At 44.7% G+C, this 15,084-nt stretch overlaps 1 protein-coding gene across 1 annotated transcript; it reads left to right on the top strand.

Moving 5' to 3' along the window:
* Positions 1-2,560: 2,560 nt before the first annotated feature.
* LOC311122025 (DNA ligase 1-like) lies at positions 2,561-8,840 on the top strand (the record flags this gene model as incomplete). Its single annotated transcript, XM_084196452.1, has 7 exons — positions 2,561-2,705; positions 4,312-4,394; positions 6,247-6,399; positions 6,716-6,769; positions 6,892-7,035; positions 8,040-8,132; positions 8,463-8,840. Coding segments are annotated over 7 exons (747 nt in total), but the record flags the coding sequence as incomplete, so codon positions are not given.
* Between the last annotated feature and the right edge of the window lie 6,244 nt (positions 8,841-15,084).

Below are 15,084 nucleotides of genomic sequence, written 5' to 3'. Positions count from 1 at the left end.
AAAGTGAAATAAACAATAAATATTAACAGTAAACATTACACTCAGAAGTTTCAAAAGAATAAAGACATTTCAAATGTCATATTATGTATATATACAGTGTTGTAACAATGTGCAAATAGTTAAAGTACAAATGGGAAAATAAATAAACATAAATATGGGTTGTATTTACAATGGTGTTTGTTCTTCACTGGTTGCCCTTTTCTTGTGGCAACAGGTCACAAATATTGCTGCTGCGATGGCACACTGTGGTTTTTCACCCAGTAGATAAGGGAGTTTATCAAAATTGGGTTTGTTTTCGAATTCTTTGTGGATCGCTGTAATCTGAGGGAAATATGTGTCTCTAATATGGTCATACATTTGGCAGGAGGTTAGGAAGTGCAGCTCAGTTTCCACCTCATTTTGTGGGCAGTGTGCACATAGCCTGTCTTCTCTTGAGAGCCAGGTCTGCCTACGGCGGCCTTTCTCAATAGCAAGGCTATGCTCACTGAGTCTGTACATAGTCAAAGCTTTCCTTAAATTTGGGTCAGTCACTGTGGTCAGGTATTCTGCCACTGTGTACTCTCTGTTTAGGGCCAAATAGCATTCTAGTTTGCTCTGTTTTTTTGTTTGTTCTTTCCAATGTGTCAAGTAATTCTCGTTTTGTTTTCTCATGATTTGGTTGGGTCTAGTTGTGTTGTTGTTGTTGTTGTCCTGGGGCTGTGTGGGGTCTGTTTGTGTTTGTGAACAGAGCCCCAGGACAAGCTTACTTAGGGGACTCTTCTCCAAGTTCATCTCTCTGTAGGTGATGGCTTTGTTATGGAAGGTTTGGGAATCGCTTCCTTTTAAGTGGTTATAGAATTTAACGGCTCTTTTCTGGATTTTGATAATTAGCGGGTCTCTCTCTCTCTCTCTGGGTCTCTCTCTCTCTCTCTCTCTCTGGGTCTCTCTCTCTGGGTCTCTCTCTCTCTCTCTCTCTCTGGGTCTCTCTCTCTCTCTCTCTCTCTGGGTCTCTCTCTCTCTCTCTCTCTCTGGGTCTCTCTCTCTCTCTCTCTGGGTCTCTCTCTCTCTGGGTCTCTCTCTCTCTCTCTCTGGGTCTCTCTCTCTCTCTCTCTCTGGGTCTCTCTCTCTCTCTCTCTCTCTGGGTCTCTCTCTCTCTCTCTCTCTGGGTCTCTCTCTCTCTCTCTCTCTCTGGGTCTCTCTCTCTCTCTCTCTGGGTCTCTCTCTCTCTCTCTCTGGGTCTCTCTCTCTCTATGGGTCTCTCTCTCTCTGGGTCTCTCTCTCTCTCTCTCTGGTGTGTGTCTCTCTCTCTCTCTCTGGGTGTGTGTCTCTCTCTCTCTCTCTGGGTGGTGTCTCTCTCTCTCTCTCTCTGGGTGTGTCTCTCTCTCTCTCTCTCTGGGTGTGTCTCTCTCTCTCTCTCTGGGTGTCTCTCTCTCTCTCTCTGGGTGTCTCTCTCTGGGTGTCTCTCTCTCTCTCTCTCTCTGGGTGTCTCTCTCTCTCCCTCTCTGGGTGTGTCTCTCTCTCTCTCTCGCTCTCCCCCCCTCTCTCCCTCTGGGTGTCTATCTCCCTCTCTCTGGGTGTCTATCTCCCTCTCTCTGGGTGTCTCTCCCTCTCTCTGGGTCTCTCTCTCTCTCTCTGGGTCTCTCTCTCTCTCTGGTGTCTCTCTCTCTCTCTCTCTCTCTGGGTGTCTCTCTCTCTCTCTCTGGGTGTCTCTCTCTCTCTCTCTGGGTGTCTCTCTCTCTCTCTCTCTCTCTGGGTGTCTCTCCCTCTCTGGGTGTGCCTCTCTCTCCCTCTCTGGGTGTGTCTCCCCCCTCTCTCCCTCTGGGTGTCTATCTCCCTCTCTCTGGGTGTCTCTCTCTCTCTCTGGGTGTCTCTCTCTCTCTCTCTCTCTGGGTGTCTCTCTCTCTGGGTGTCTCTCTCTCTGGGTGTATCTCTCTCTCTCTCTCTGGGTGTCTCTCTCTCTCTCTCTGGGTGTCTCTCTCTGGGTGTCTCTCTCTCTCTCTGGGTCTCTCTCTCTCTGGGTGTCTCTCCCTCCTCTCTCTCTCTCTCTCTCTCTCTCTCTGGGTCTCTCTCTCTCTCTCTCTCTCTCTGGGTCTCTCTCCCTCTCTCTCTCTCTCTCTCTCTCTCTGGGTCTCTCTCTCCCTCCCTCTCTCTCTCTCTGGGTCTCTCTCTCTCTCTCTGGGTCTCTCTCTCTCTCTGGGTGTCTCTCTCTCTCTCTCTCTGGGTGTCGCTTTCTCTCATTCCATTTAAAGGGCTTTATTGGCATTGGAAACATGTTTACTTTGCCAAAGCAAGTGAATAGATAAAATACAAGTAAACAGTAAACATTACACTCACAAATGTTCTCTCGCTCTCTGGTTCTCTCTGTCTCTGTCTGGGTGTCTCTCTCTCTGGGTGTATTTACAATGGTGTTTGTGCTCCGTTGGTTGCCCTTTTCTCATGGCAACGGGCCACAAATCTTGACACTGCAGTATTTCACCTAACAGATGGGAGTTTATCAATGTTTGATTTGTTTTCAAATATTTTGTGGAAAATATGTCCAATGTGGTCTCTCTCTCGCTCTCTCTCTCTCTGGGTGTGTCAGTCTCTAGTGAAGCAGCCCTTGTCCCGTCGCAGGGCTCTGTTGAGGGAGAGCTTCCAGGAGAAGGAGGGAGAGTTTGTGTTCGCCCGCGCCATCGACTCAGACAACACAGACGCCATCGCTGAGTTCCTGGAGCAGTCGGTTCGAGGTTTGTGTGTTTGTGGGATGAGTCTGTGTGTGTTCATAATGTGTGTGAGGAGTCTGTTCGCTGTGTGTTTGTGGGATGAGTCTGTGTGTGTTCATAATGTGTGTGTGTGTGAGGAGTCTGTTCGCTGTGTGTTTGTGAGGTCACTCTTGTCTTCTGTGATCTCCTTCTGTCCTTGACTTGTTTATACATGTCTTAGGGCTGTGCCCCAATTGACACCCTATTCCCTATATAGTGCTCTACTTTTGACCAGAGCCCTATCTATGGTCCCTGGTCAAAAGTAAGCACTATTGTTGCCAAGGAAGGTCTAGCGGTCTAAGCTGCTGCCTCCGGATCACATATACCATTGCAGCAGGAGTGGGGCAGTCCTCTCTAGCTCTCTCTATCCTGTACAATAAACAAAACATATGTGAGGAGTGGGACTGCCCCACTCCATTAAAAAATACAAGTTTGAAGAAGAAAAAAAAGTGCATTATAGGTAAACCCTTCCCTATATAATTTTTCCCAAAAGGTCTAATTCGAGGCAGAACGGGAATTGTCATTGTTTTACGTCAGATGGCGTCACTCCTACGTAACGCTCGTCCTCAACCAATTTGTCTTGTAGGACGTCAAACTCATCCTAATATTTTGGGATTCCCAGGCATCCGCCATTGAAAAATGAAAAGATAGTTCCTAATTTTTGATATCACTGCGCTCTTGAACGACTCCATGAAATAGGCAGAATAACTAGCTAAAGTAATACAAATGTTGTGACCTATTTAATAGTTTGAGAAAATTAAAACAAAGCGGTGGCTATCGCCTGCAAGAATTGTGCAAAGACGTCGGTCGCCAGTGTAGTGACTAAATCAGCTGCTTAGCTGTTGTGGCTATCCGTCTTACTGACATGGTAAGCTAGCTCTACCTTTACTGACATTAAAAGCTTGCTTAACTTGTTTAAATTACCATGAAGTTGTAGACATGCAGCCCCAAAATCTAAGAGGGACTGTCATCAGAAATCAGTCCGTAGATCAGCATGTTTCTCTGCGATCCCTAATGTTACTCTGAATGGTTGGGTCAGCTGAGCACAGCAGCTACTTCATGAAAACTCATAATAATGTGAGCGTCAGCGCTACTAAAGTAGCTTGCTAGCTAGCTAGCTGTTGTTGGAAGCATTCAACATTGTGTGTGCATCACTAAGTTGGTTGGTTAGCAGCATCGTTTCAGGGACTGGTTCAGCAAGCTAATGTTGGACATTTATGCTAGCTTTCGTGCCCATTGTCAAACTTCAGACATGCTGCTCGGTGAAGCACAAAAACCCTTCGCTAGATGTAAAGTGGGGTGACTAAGACTTCCTCACCAAAAATATTATTGACATATGTATTGTTTTAGCTTAGATTAATTCAGACTGTTTTCAGGCAGAAATTGGGTTCAGCAGACGATGTCACCTAAGTAATATTTTTTAAATGTTAGACAGCACATTGTAGTTGAATTATTTGGGACACATACTAAATGTTATGTTTCTATGGGCCCTCGCCAAAAGTAGTGCACTATATAGGGAACAGGTTGCCAAATTTTGGGTGCACTGTAAATGTTGTTTCTGTATGTTATTCTGGGTTCATCATTTCATCAGACTCCTGCGAGGGACTCATGGTGAAGACTCTGGAGAAAGATGCCACGTATGAAATCGCCAAGCGCTCTCACAACTGGCTCAAGGTACAGACACACTCCCCAGGATTTAGCAAGGTGGTGCTACTGAGTACAGCGGGGCGGAAGCCTCCACGGGGGTAGTGCCCCCCTTAGGACTCAGATTATTGCGTTTTTTAACATCGTTAACTGCCATTTCCTGCTATCTAGAGCAACAAATGGCATTCTATGATAACAAATAAAATTAATATACAGTACCAGTCAAAAGTTTGGACACACCTACTCGTTCAAGGGTTTTTCTTTATTTTAACTATTTTCTACATTGTAGGATAATAGTGAAGACATCGAAACTATGAAATAACACATATGGAATAATGTAGTAACCAAAAAAGTATTAAACAAATCAAAATGTATTTTATATTTGAGGTTCTTCAAATAGCCACCCTTTGCCTTGATGACAGCTTTGCACACTGTTGGCATTCTCTCAACCAGCTTCACCTGGAATGCTTTTCCAACAGTCTTGAAGGAGTTCCCACATATGCTTAGCACTTGTTGGCTGCTTTTCCTTCACTGTGCGGTCCAACTCATCCCAAACCCTCTCAATTGGGTTGAGGTCGGGGGATTGTGGAGGCCAGGTCATCTGATGCAGCACTCTCATCACTCTCCTTCTTGGTAAAATAGCCCTTACACAGCCTGGAGGTGTGTTGGGTCATTGTCCTGTTGAAAAACAAATGATAGTCCCACTAAGCGCAAACCAGATGGGATGGCGTATCGCTGCAGAATGCTGTGGTAGCCATGCTGGTTAAGTGTGCCTTGAATTCTAAATAAATCACGGTGTCACCAGCAAAGCACCCCCCACCATAACACCACCTCCTCCATGCTTCACGGTGGGTACTACACATGCGGAGATCATCCGTTCACCTACACTGCGTCTCACAAAGACACGGTGGTTGGAACCAAACATTTCCAATTTGGACTCCTGGCCAAAGGACAGATTTCCACCGGTCTAATGTCCATTGCTCGTGTTTCCTGGCTCAAGCAGGTCTCTTCTTCTTATTGGTGTCCTTTAGTAGTGGTTTCTTTGCAGCAATTCGACCATGAAGGCCTGATTCTCATTGACGCCTCTGAACAGTTGATGTTGAGATGTGTCTGTGACTTGAACTCTGTGAAGCATTTATTTGGGCTGCAATTTCTGAGAATGGTAACTAATGAACTTATCCTCTGCAGCAGAGGTAACTCTGGGTCTTCCATCCTGTGGTGGTCCTCATGAGAGCCAGTTTGATGGTTTTTGCGACTGCACTTGAAGAAACTTTCAAAGTCCTTGACATTTTCCATATTGACTGACCTTCATATCTTAAAGTAATGATGGACTGTCGTTTCTCTTTGCTTATTTGAGCTGTTCTTGCCATAATATGGACTTGGTCTTTTACCAGATAGGGCTGTCTTCTGTATACCACCCTTACCTTGTCACAACACAACTGATTGGCTCAAACGCATTAAGAAGGAAAGAAATTCCACAAATTAACTTTTAAGGCACACCTGTTAATTGAAATGCATTCCAGGTGACTACCTCATGAAGCTGTTTGAGAGAATGCCAACAGTGTGCAAAGCTGTCATCAAGGCAAAGGGTGGCTATTTGAAGAATCTCAAATATAAAATATATTTGATTTGTTTAACACTTTTTTGTTACTACATGATTCCATATGTGTTATTTCATAGTTTTGATGTCTTCACTATTATTCTACAATGTAAAAATAAAATAAAGAAAAACCCTTGAATGAGTAAGTGTGTCCAAACTTTTTACTGGTAGTGTATGTTTACCTTTAAATAAATAAATATATATATATATATATATAGTGGCGCAGCAAACAAACACACTTCTTATACGTCTTCTATAAATACTTCCTATCTCTCTGTGTAGCTGAAAAAGGACTATCTGGATGGCGTGGGGGACACAATGGATCTGTGTGTGATCGGAGCATATCTGGGGAAGGGCAAGAGAACCGGGACCTACGGAGGCTTTCTGCTCGCATGCTACGACGAGGACAACGAAGAGTTCCAGTCAATCTGCAAGGTCGGAGGGAGGGGTGGGAGGAGGGAGGGATGGGTGGAGGGAGGGAGGGGTGGGAGGAGGGAGGGATGGGAGGAGGGAGGGGTGTTTCTTTGTGTGGGCTGTGTGTCTGTTCGTGCGTAAGTCTGCGCGTGTCTACCGGTCTGCCTGCCTTGCCTGCGAGGTTACTTTTTCCTCTCCGTCTCTGCTGGTTTGTCTGTTTTGAAAAGTGACAGCGCCTCGGGCCAATTAGCGCAGGGAGTTCTGTTATTCTACTTTGCTAAAGGTCTCATCTGGTTTACCCCGGGGGAATATTGTTCTGCTTCTTTTGTCTTTGCAGATTGGGACAGGTTTCAAGGATGAAGATTTGGAGCAGCATTACAAATTCTTAAAGGTACAATACAGAGACCGTTGCTGTGTTCTATTCTCGTTTGTGAAGCAAAGCCCAGAGTTTCTGTTGCAAAGCTGCCAAAAGTCTTTAGATCCAATTAACTATGAAGGCGTTGTCTTTTCCAGGAGCATATTTTGCCCAAGCCCCGCCCCTATTACCGTGTGGACCAATCAACTGAGCCCGACGTGTGGCTCGATGCCGTGCAAGTATGGGAAGTGAAGTGTGCCGACCTATCGCTGTCGCCGATCTACAAGGCTGGCATGGGATTGGTTAGTACAGCTCTTGCTTATACACTGGCACATCAACACTAATAATATAAAGACTGAGCCTATTCCTTTTTATAGTGCACTACTTTGGACCAGGTCCCAATAAAAGTGGTGCACTATATAGGGAATAGGGTGCCATTTGGGACATAGCCAAAGTCATTTGGAAATGATTCATTCGATTCAATGCAGTTTCATCTTTGAGGACCGACAGTCAAGCTACTGCCACAGACTCTTCACCTCATCAATCCCCTCTGCAAATCTAAAATGTGTTGTTGATTCTTACCAACTGTTTACGTCTCTAGATTTTTTAATACTTAAAAAGCGCCACCAAATGTATTGTGAAATCATGGCTCTTGTTGCTTTCCTTTGGAAATTATATTATTTAATAGACTTACCATGAACCCATGATGTTACCCACAACTTAAATACACACTCATATAGGTCCAATGTTTAGGCTACCTGTCAGGGCCAGAGTATCAGTGCTGCCGTCCATCAATCTTATTCATATCAGCACTCCTACTCCAAAGCTCTTTGTCGATACGTGCCCTAATCTGTGATTTATACTTTGGTGTGTGTCCCGAATGGCCCCCTATTTCCTAAATAGTGCACTACTTTTGATCAGAGCCTTATGGGCCCAGTGCACTATATAGGAACATATGGTGCCATTTGGGACAGAGCCCATTACTGCTCAAGTCCTCGGGTGCTGGGTTAATAATGCATAAAAACTGGGAAAGGAAAACCCGCACTCACTGAAGTAGTCTGTTTTAATGTTCTTTAGCAGCAGCAGGTCAAACAAACAGCCATGTTTGGGTGAAAAGATGAATGTATTTTCTCTGGTCCTCTTATCTTCTCTGTTTTGTGACCCAGAGAATGGCTTCAACCGTTTGCTGCGGTTATGGTTAGGGCATAGTTAGTTGAAATGTTGTTGACCGTCTACAAACCATTTTGGGACTGTGTAAATACACTGTTGCCGATGATTCATGTATTTTCTCTCTCCTGTGTCCCAGTGTGACCCAGAGAAGGGCATCTCTCTTCGGTTCCCGCGCTTCCTGAGGATCAGAGAGGATAAGAAGCCAGAGGAGGCCACTTCAGGAGGACAGGTACGTTGAGACACACTGGGGTGGTGCGTCTTGTAACACCTCATTTCTCGGTCTCTTTCTCAATTCATCTTTCCAAGATTCCTCACATCCTTTCTTCTCGCCTCCCTCTCAACTGTATTGGAGGAGAAGGTCCAAGGTCCCTCCCCTTGGACCTTCTCCAGTGCGTTTTGAGAAGGCGTCAAGGGGAGAGGATGCAAGGAATCAAGGGAAGATTATTTGTATGCTTTTTTTCCCACAGCCTATTTTGTAATTAACGTCTCCCTCATATACAAATGGTCCTATCTCTGAAATCAAATCACTGATTTCTGTGATTCTATTTTTCTATTTCAGATTGCTGATTTATACAGGAAGCAGCAGGTTGTTCAGAATCAGGGCGACAAAGCTGACCTTGAGGACTACTACTGACCTCTGACCTGATCAGTTGACCGTCCAGTCGCCAATGACTCGGGTGAAATCTCAATGTGTACATAGTTTTTTTTTAAAATGATGAACCTGAATAAGGCTGTGCCAATGCAAAAAGGAAAGCGAAGACCCTGTGAACAGCGGCGTGTCTAGATCTAGGTTCTGCCAATGTTATGACGTTCAACGTTTTGTGTGTTGTTGAGCCTAAGGCTTATTTTTGGGAACGTATACACGGCATTATAAAGTACAGTTGTCAATGACTCAAATAAATCGCAAAAAATAATGAATAAAGGCTTTGCCAATTTTTATAATATGGTGTGTGCTCATTTTAGCCACTAAACATCTTTTTCTGAACATATACGGTAAAAAGAACATCGACTATGGAAGACTTCCATCGTTCAGATTGTTACAATGCATATCTAGGTAACTCTTTACCTGAAACGTGCAGCTTTATAACTTGTTCTGAGCATGTATGACCCTTTATGCTTTAAAGTCTAAGGGTTATAATTCAGGCAGTGAGTGAATACCACTCTGGTCCCTTTGCTGCTGTCCTAGGTGCCAGCCAGTATAATGAAGATGCAGTGTTGAATATCACTTGCTTAATCTTTGCGGTACACAGTGACTTGAATCAACGGGTGTAAACAAAAAGCTCTGCGCCGTAAGTACCTCTTAACTCACAGCTTCATTACCATATGGATGTGTCCCAAATTGCACCCTATTCCCATTATAGTGCACTACTTAGGGATTGTCTTTGGCACCATACTCCCTCCCTATATTGTGCACTACTTTTGACCTGAGCCCTATGGGTCTCTTCTATACACTACATGACCAAAAGTGTTTGGACATCTGCTCGTCAAACATCTCATTCCAAAATCATGGGCATTAATATGGAGTTGGTCCCCCCCTTTTCTGCTATAACAGCCTCCACTCTTCTGGGAAGGCTTTCCACTAGATGTTGGAACATTACTGCGGGGGCTTGCTTCCATTCAGCCACAAGAGCATTAGTCAGGTTGGGCACTGATGTTGGGCGATTAGGCCTGGCTTGCAGTCGGCCTACCAATTCATCCCAAAGGTGTTCGATGGGGTTGAGGTCAGGGCTCTGTGCAGGCGAGTCAAGTTCTTCCACGCTGATCTCGACAAACCGTTTCTGTATGGACCTCACTTTGTGCAAGGGGGCATTGTCATGCTGAAACAGGAAATGGCCTTCCCCAAACTGTTGGAGGAACAGAATAATCTAGAATGTCATTGTATGCTGTAGCATTAAGATTTCTCTTCACTGGAACTAAGGGGCCTTGCTGTTTCAACTTTACATTTTAGTCATTTAGCAGACGCTCTTATCCAGAGCGACTTACAGTTAGTGAGTGCATACATTATTTTTTATTTATTTTTTCATACCACCGTGGGAATCGAACCCACAACCCTGGCGTTGCAAACGCCATGCTCTACCAACTGAGCTACATCCCTGCCGGCCATTCCCTACCCTGGACGACCCTGGGCCAATTGTGCGCCGCCCCATGGGTCTCCCGGTCGCGGCCGGCTACGATTGAGCCTGGATTCGAACCAGGATCTCTAGTGGCACAGCTAGCACTGCGATGCAGTGCCTTAGACCACTCGGGAGGCCAACTTCACAGTAAAAGCACTTACAGTTGACTGGGGCAGCTCTAGCAGGGCAGAAATTTCACGAACTGACTTGGAAAGGTGGCATCCTATGACTGGGAAACGTTGAAAGTTACTGAGCTCTTCAGTAAGGCCATACTACTGCTAATGTTTGTCTATGGAGATTGCATGGCTGTGCTCAATTGTATACACCTGTCAGCATTGGTTGTGGTTGAAAAAGCCAAATCCACTTATTTGAAGGGGTGTCCACATACCTTTGTATATATAGTATAGGCAATATGGTACCATTCTTCTCAGTTTATCCTCTTAAACCATTGAAGTCTGAAGCTGATTCGCAGGGAAGTGAGGCAAGGTCAACTCTTAACATTGCTCACATTACTTGTATCCTTGGAACTGAAGAGGTTCATTCTAGTTTACCCAATAACCCACAAAGCTTTAACTTATCACGACTCAGTTACAATTATTGACTATTCCTCTGCAACACCAAATATTACTGTACACAATGTAACAATGTTCACCAGAGTTAAATGAACGCCCACACAATCCAAGTTCTCTGTAGAAAAAAAAAAAAAAAAAAAACTATGCAACAAGAGATTTCCTCAATACATGGATTTATGCAGAATATCGGTGTAACACAATGTTCTGTGTATATTCGGAAGAACAAGGACGGAACAAGGACACCGCCTGGTATGACGTGATGAAATGCAAAAAGGGTTGACGGTTCATGGAGCAGAACAAAACAGATGCATTTCCAGCCTGCATTAGACAATGAAAATCCACAAAGTCTGTAGAAGGAAGTCTGGACTCAATCCACTATAAGACGACGCAGGTCAGAGAAGAGAGCCAAGGTCACATGGTTATTACAGGAAGTAAAGTGGATTGTAAAGTTCTGTGCACATTAATGACAATCGGAGTGGCATGTGCGCTAGCTATGTGCTTGTCAAGATGCCATACTTGGTGGTTGTTTCGTTTGTATGTGGCTGCTGCTTGGTCAAAAGCAGTGCACTATGTAGGGAATAGAGTGCCATTCTCTGGTCTAAAGCAGTGCACTATGTAGGGAATAGAGTGCCATTCTCTGGTCTAAAGCAGTGCACTATGTAGGGAATAGAGTGCCATTCTCTGGTCAAAAGCAGTGCACTATGTAGGGAATAGAGTGCCATTCTCTGGTCTAAAGCAGTGCACTATGTAGGGAATAGAGTGCCATTCTCTGGTCTAAAGCAGTGCACTATGTAGGGAATAGGGTGCCATTCTCTGGTCAAAAGCAGTGCACTATGTAGGGAATAGGGTGCCATTCTCTGGTCTAAAGCAGTGCACTATGTAGGGAATAGGGTGCCATTCTCTGGTCAAAAGCAGTGCACTATGTAGGGAATAGGGTGCCATTCTCTGGTCAAAAGCAGTGCACTATGTAGGGAATAGAGTGCCATTTGGGCCGCACCCCGGAGTGAGCGTGTGTTGTGGCGTGCATGTGGTAGTGAGGGGGTTGTGATGTGTCCTGTGCTGGAGCGTCCGTGTCTGCTTCTGCAGGGGAGGAGGAGGAATGGGGGAGGAGAAGGGCTCCATTGTGCAAGCATGGACATTTAGATTTTCTTTCCGTTTCCCATCTGTTTATCATTGGGTTTTCTCGCTCTCTCTAAGTTTCACCATGTGGGTTTCCTCTCCTAGGATTTCTTGCTACTTCTATTATGAATAAATTGTGGCAGATTTTATACATATTATTTTTAATATTTAATTCATACCTGAAACAAGAAAGAAGCAGCTAATGTTTGCACAGTAGAATGTAAGCTATTTATACACATACTGTATCTGTCCCTGGGCTGTCTCTCTCTGTCCCTGGGTTGTCTCTCTCTGTCCCTGGGTTGTCTCTCTCTGTCCCTGTGTTGTCTCTCTCTGTCCCTGGGCTGTCTCTCTCTGTCCCTGTGTTGTCTCTCTCTGTCCCTGGGTTGTCTCTCTCTGTCCCTGTGTTGTCTCTCTCTGTCCCTGGGCTGTCTCTCTCTGTCCCTGGGTTGTCTCTCTCTGTCCCTGTGTTGTCTCTCTCTGTCCCTGGGCTGTCTCTCTCTGTCCCTGGGTTGTCTCTCTCTGTCCCTGGGCTGTCTCTCTCTGTCCCTGTGTTGTCTCTCTCTGTCCCTGGGCTGTCTCTCTCTGTCCCCGTGTTGTCTCTCTCTGTCCCTGGGCTGTCTCTCTCTGTCCCTGGGCTGTCTCTCTCTGTCCCTGGGCTGTCTCTCTCTGTCCCTGGGTTGTCTCTGTCCCTGTGTTGTCTCTCTCTGTCCCTGGGTTGTCTCTCTCTGTCCCTGGGTTGCCTCTCTCTGTCCCTGTGTTGTCTGTCTCTCTGTCCCTGGGTTGTCTCTCTCTGTCCCTGTGTTGTCTCTCTCTGTCCCTGGGTTGTCTCTCTCTGTCCCTGGGTTGCCTCTCTCTGTCCCTGTGTTGTCTGTCTCTCTGTCCCTGGGTTGTCTCTTCTGATAAAACAATACCTGAAACTAGGAAGATGAAGAAGCAGTTAATGTTTGCACAGTAGAATATGAGCTGTAGAATATCCTCCATGTGTGGTGGTGTATCAGGACAGCCGTGTGGTGTGGGGTTGCAGAGCGGGGGAGGAGAGGGAGCTGTTCAGTCTTTACAGAGGGGCAGCTGGCTCAGAACATGTGCCTGCAGGGCAGAGTACTGCTCTGCTTTGGTGCTCAATGGCACCATATTCACTGTATAGTGCACTACTTTCAACCAGAGCCCTGGTCAATAGTAGTGCACTATAAAGGGCATATGGTTCCATTTGGTACGCAGACCTGGTTTCCACTTATATGGTTCAGATGAACTAACCTGATGTTGGTTCAGATGAACTAACCTGATGTTGGTTCAGATGAACTAACCTGATGTTGGTTCAGATGAACTAACCTGATGTTGGTTCAGATGAACTAACCTGATGTTGGTTCAGATGAACTAACCTGATGTTGGTTCAGATGAACTAACCTGATGTTGGTTCAGATTAACTAACCTGATGTTGGTTCAGATTAACTAACCTGATGTTGGTTCAGATTAACTAACCTGATGTTGGTTCAGATTAACTAACCTGATCAACTGAGTCCCCCACCTGGGAGCTGCTAAACCGAACCCAGGATGTTTCCCAAGTGGCACCCTATTCCCTTTATAGTGCACTACTTTTGTCAAAAAATGTCAAACGTTGTGCACTATATAGGGAATAGGGTGCCATTTGAAAGCGTCTTGCATCTCACTGCTATTTATTATGGTCTGTCATGTTGCACATGATGGAGGAGCTACATGTCTACATCCCTGATGGAGTAGCTACATGTCTACATCCCTGATGGAGTAGCTACATGTCTACATCCCTGATGGAGTAGCTACATGTCTACATCCCTGATGAAGTAGCTACATGTCTACATCCCTGATGGAGTAGCTACATGCCCTGATGGAGTAGCTACATGCCCTGATGGAGTAACTACATGCCCTGATGGAGTAACTACATGCCCTGATGTAGTAGCTACATGCAGTGGTGTAAAGTACTTAAGTAAAAATACTTAAAAATTCTACTTAAGTGGGTTTTTTTGGGTATCTGTACTTTACTTTACTATTTATATTTTTGCCAACTTTTACTTTTACTTCACTACATTCCTAAAGAAAATAATGTACTTTTTACTCCATACATTTCCCTGACACCCAAAAGAACTCTACATTTTAACAGGAAAATGGTCCAATTCACATACTTATCAAGAGAACATCCCTGGTCATCCCTACTGCCTCTGATCTGGCGGACTCACTAAACACAAATGCTTCGTTTGTAAATTATGTCTGAGTGTTGGAGTGTGCCCCTGGCTATCCATCAATAAAAAATAAACAACAAACATTTGTGCTGTCTGGTTTGCTTAATATAATGAATTTGAAATGTTTTATATTTTAACTTTTGATACTTAAGTATATTTAAAACCAAATACTTTTATACTTTTACTCAAGTAGTATTTTACTGGATGACTTTCACTTTTACTTGAGTCATTTTCTATTAAGGTATCTTTACTTTTACTCAAGTATGACAATTGGATACTTTTTCCACCACTGGCTCCATGTCTACATCCCTGATGGAGTAGCTACATGTCTACATCCCTGATGGAGTAGCTACATGCGCTGATGGAGTAGCTACATGTTTACATCCCTGATGGAGTAGCTACATGTCTACATCCCTGATGGAGTAGATACATGTCTACATCCCTGATGGAGTAGCTACATGCGCTGATGGAGTAGCTACATGTCTACATCCCTGATGGAGTAGCTACATGCCCTGATGGAGTAGCTACATGTTTACATCCCTGATGGAGTAGCTACATGCGCTGATGGAGTAGCTACATGTCTACATCCCTGATGGAGTAGCTACATGCCCTGATGGAGTAGCTACATGTTTACATCCCTGATGGAGTAGCTACATGCCCTGATGGAGTAGCTACATGTCTACATCCCTGATGGAGTAGCTACATGCCCTGATGGAGTAGCTACATGTCTACATCCCTGATGGAGTAGCTACATGTCTACATCCCTGATGGAGTAGCTACATGCCCTGATGGAGTAGCTACATGTCTACATCCCTGATGGAGTAGCTACATGCCCTGATGGAGTAGCTACATGTTTACATCCCTGATGGAGTAGCTACATGCCCTGATGGAGTAGCTACATGTCTACATCCCTGATGGAGTAGCTACATGCCCTGATGGAGTATTTTTGTATTGTTTTTTTTATTTATTTCACCTTTATTTAACCAGGTAAGCCAATTGAGAACAAGTTCTCATTTACAACTGCGACCTGGCCAAGATAAAGCAAAGCAGTGCGATAAAAACAACAACACAGAGTTACATATGGGGTAAAACAAAACATAAAGTCAAAAATACAACAGAAAATCTATATACAGTGTGTCCAAATGTAGCAAGTTATGGAGGTA

Source organism: Coregonus lavaretus (assembly GCF_964263955.1).
Source record: "Coregonus lavaretus genome assembly, contig: HAP1_SCAFFOLD_7454, whole genome shotgun sequence".
Classification (NCBI taxonomy): Eukaryota; Metazoa; Chordata; class Actinopteri; order Salmoniformes; family Salmonidae; genus Coregonus; species Coregonus lavaretus.
Note: the sequence above shows the minus strand (reverse complement) of the source record. Positions and strands in the feature narration are given on the sequence as shown.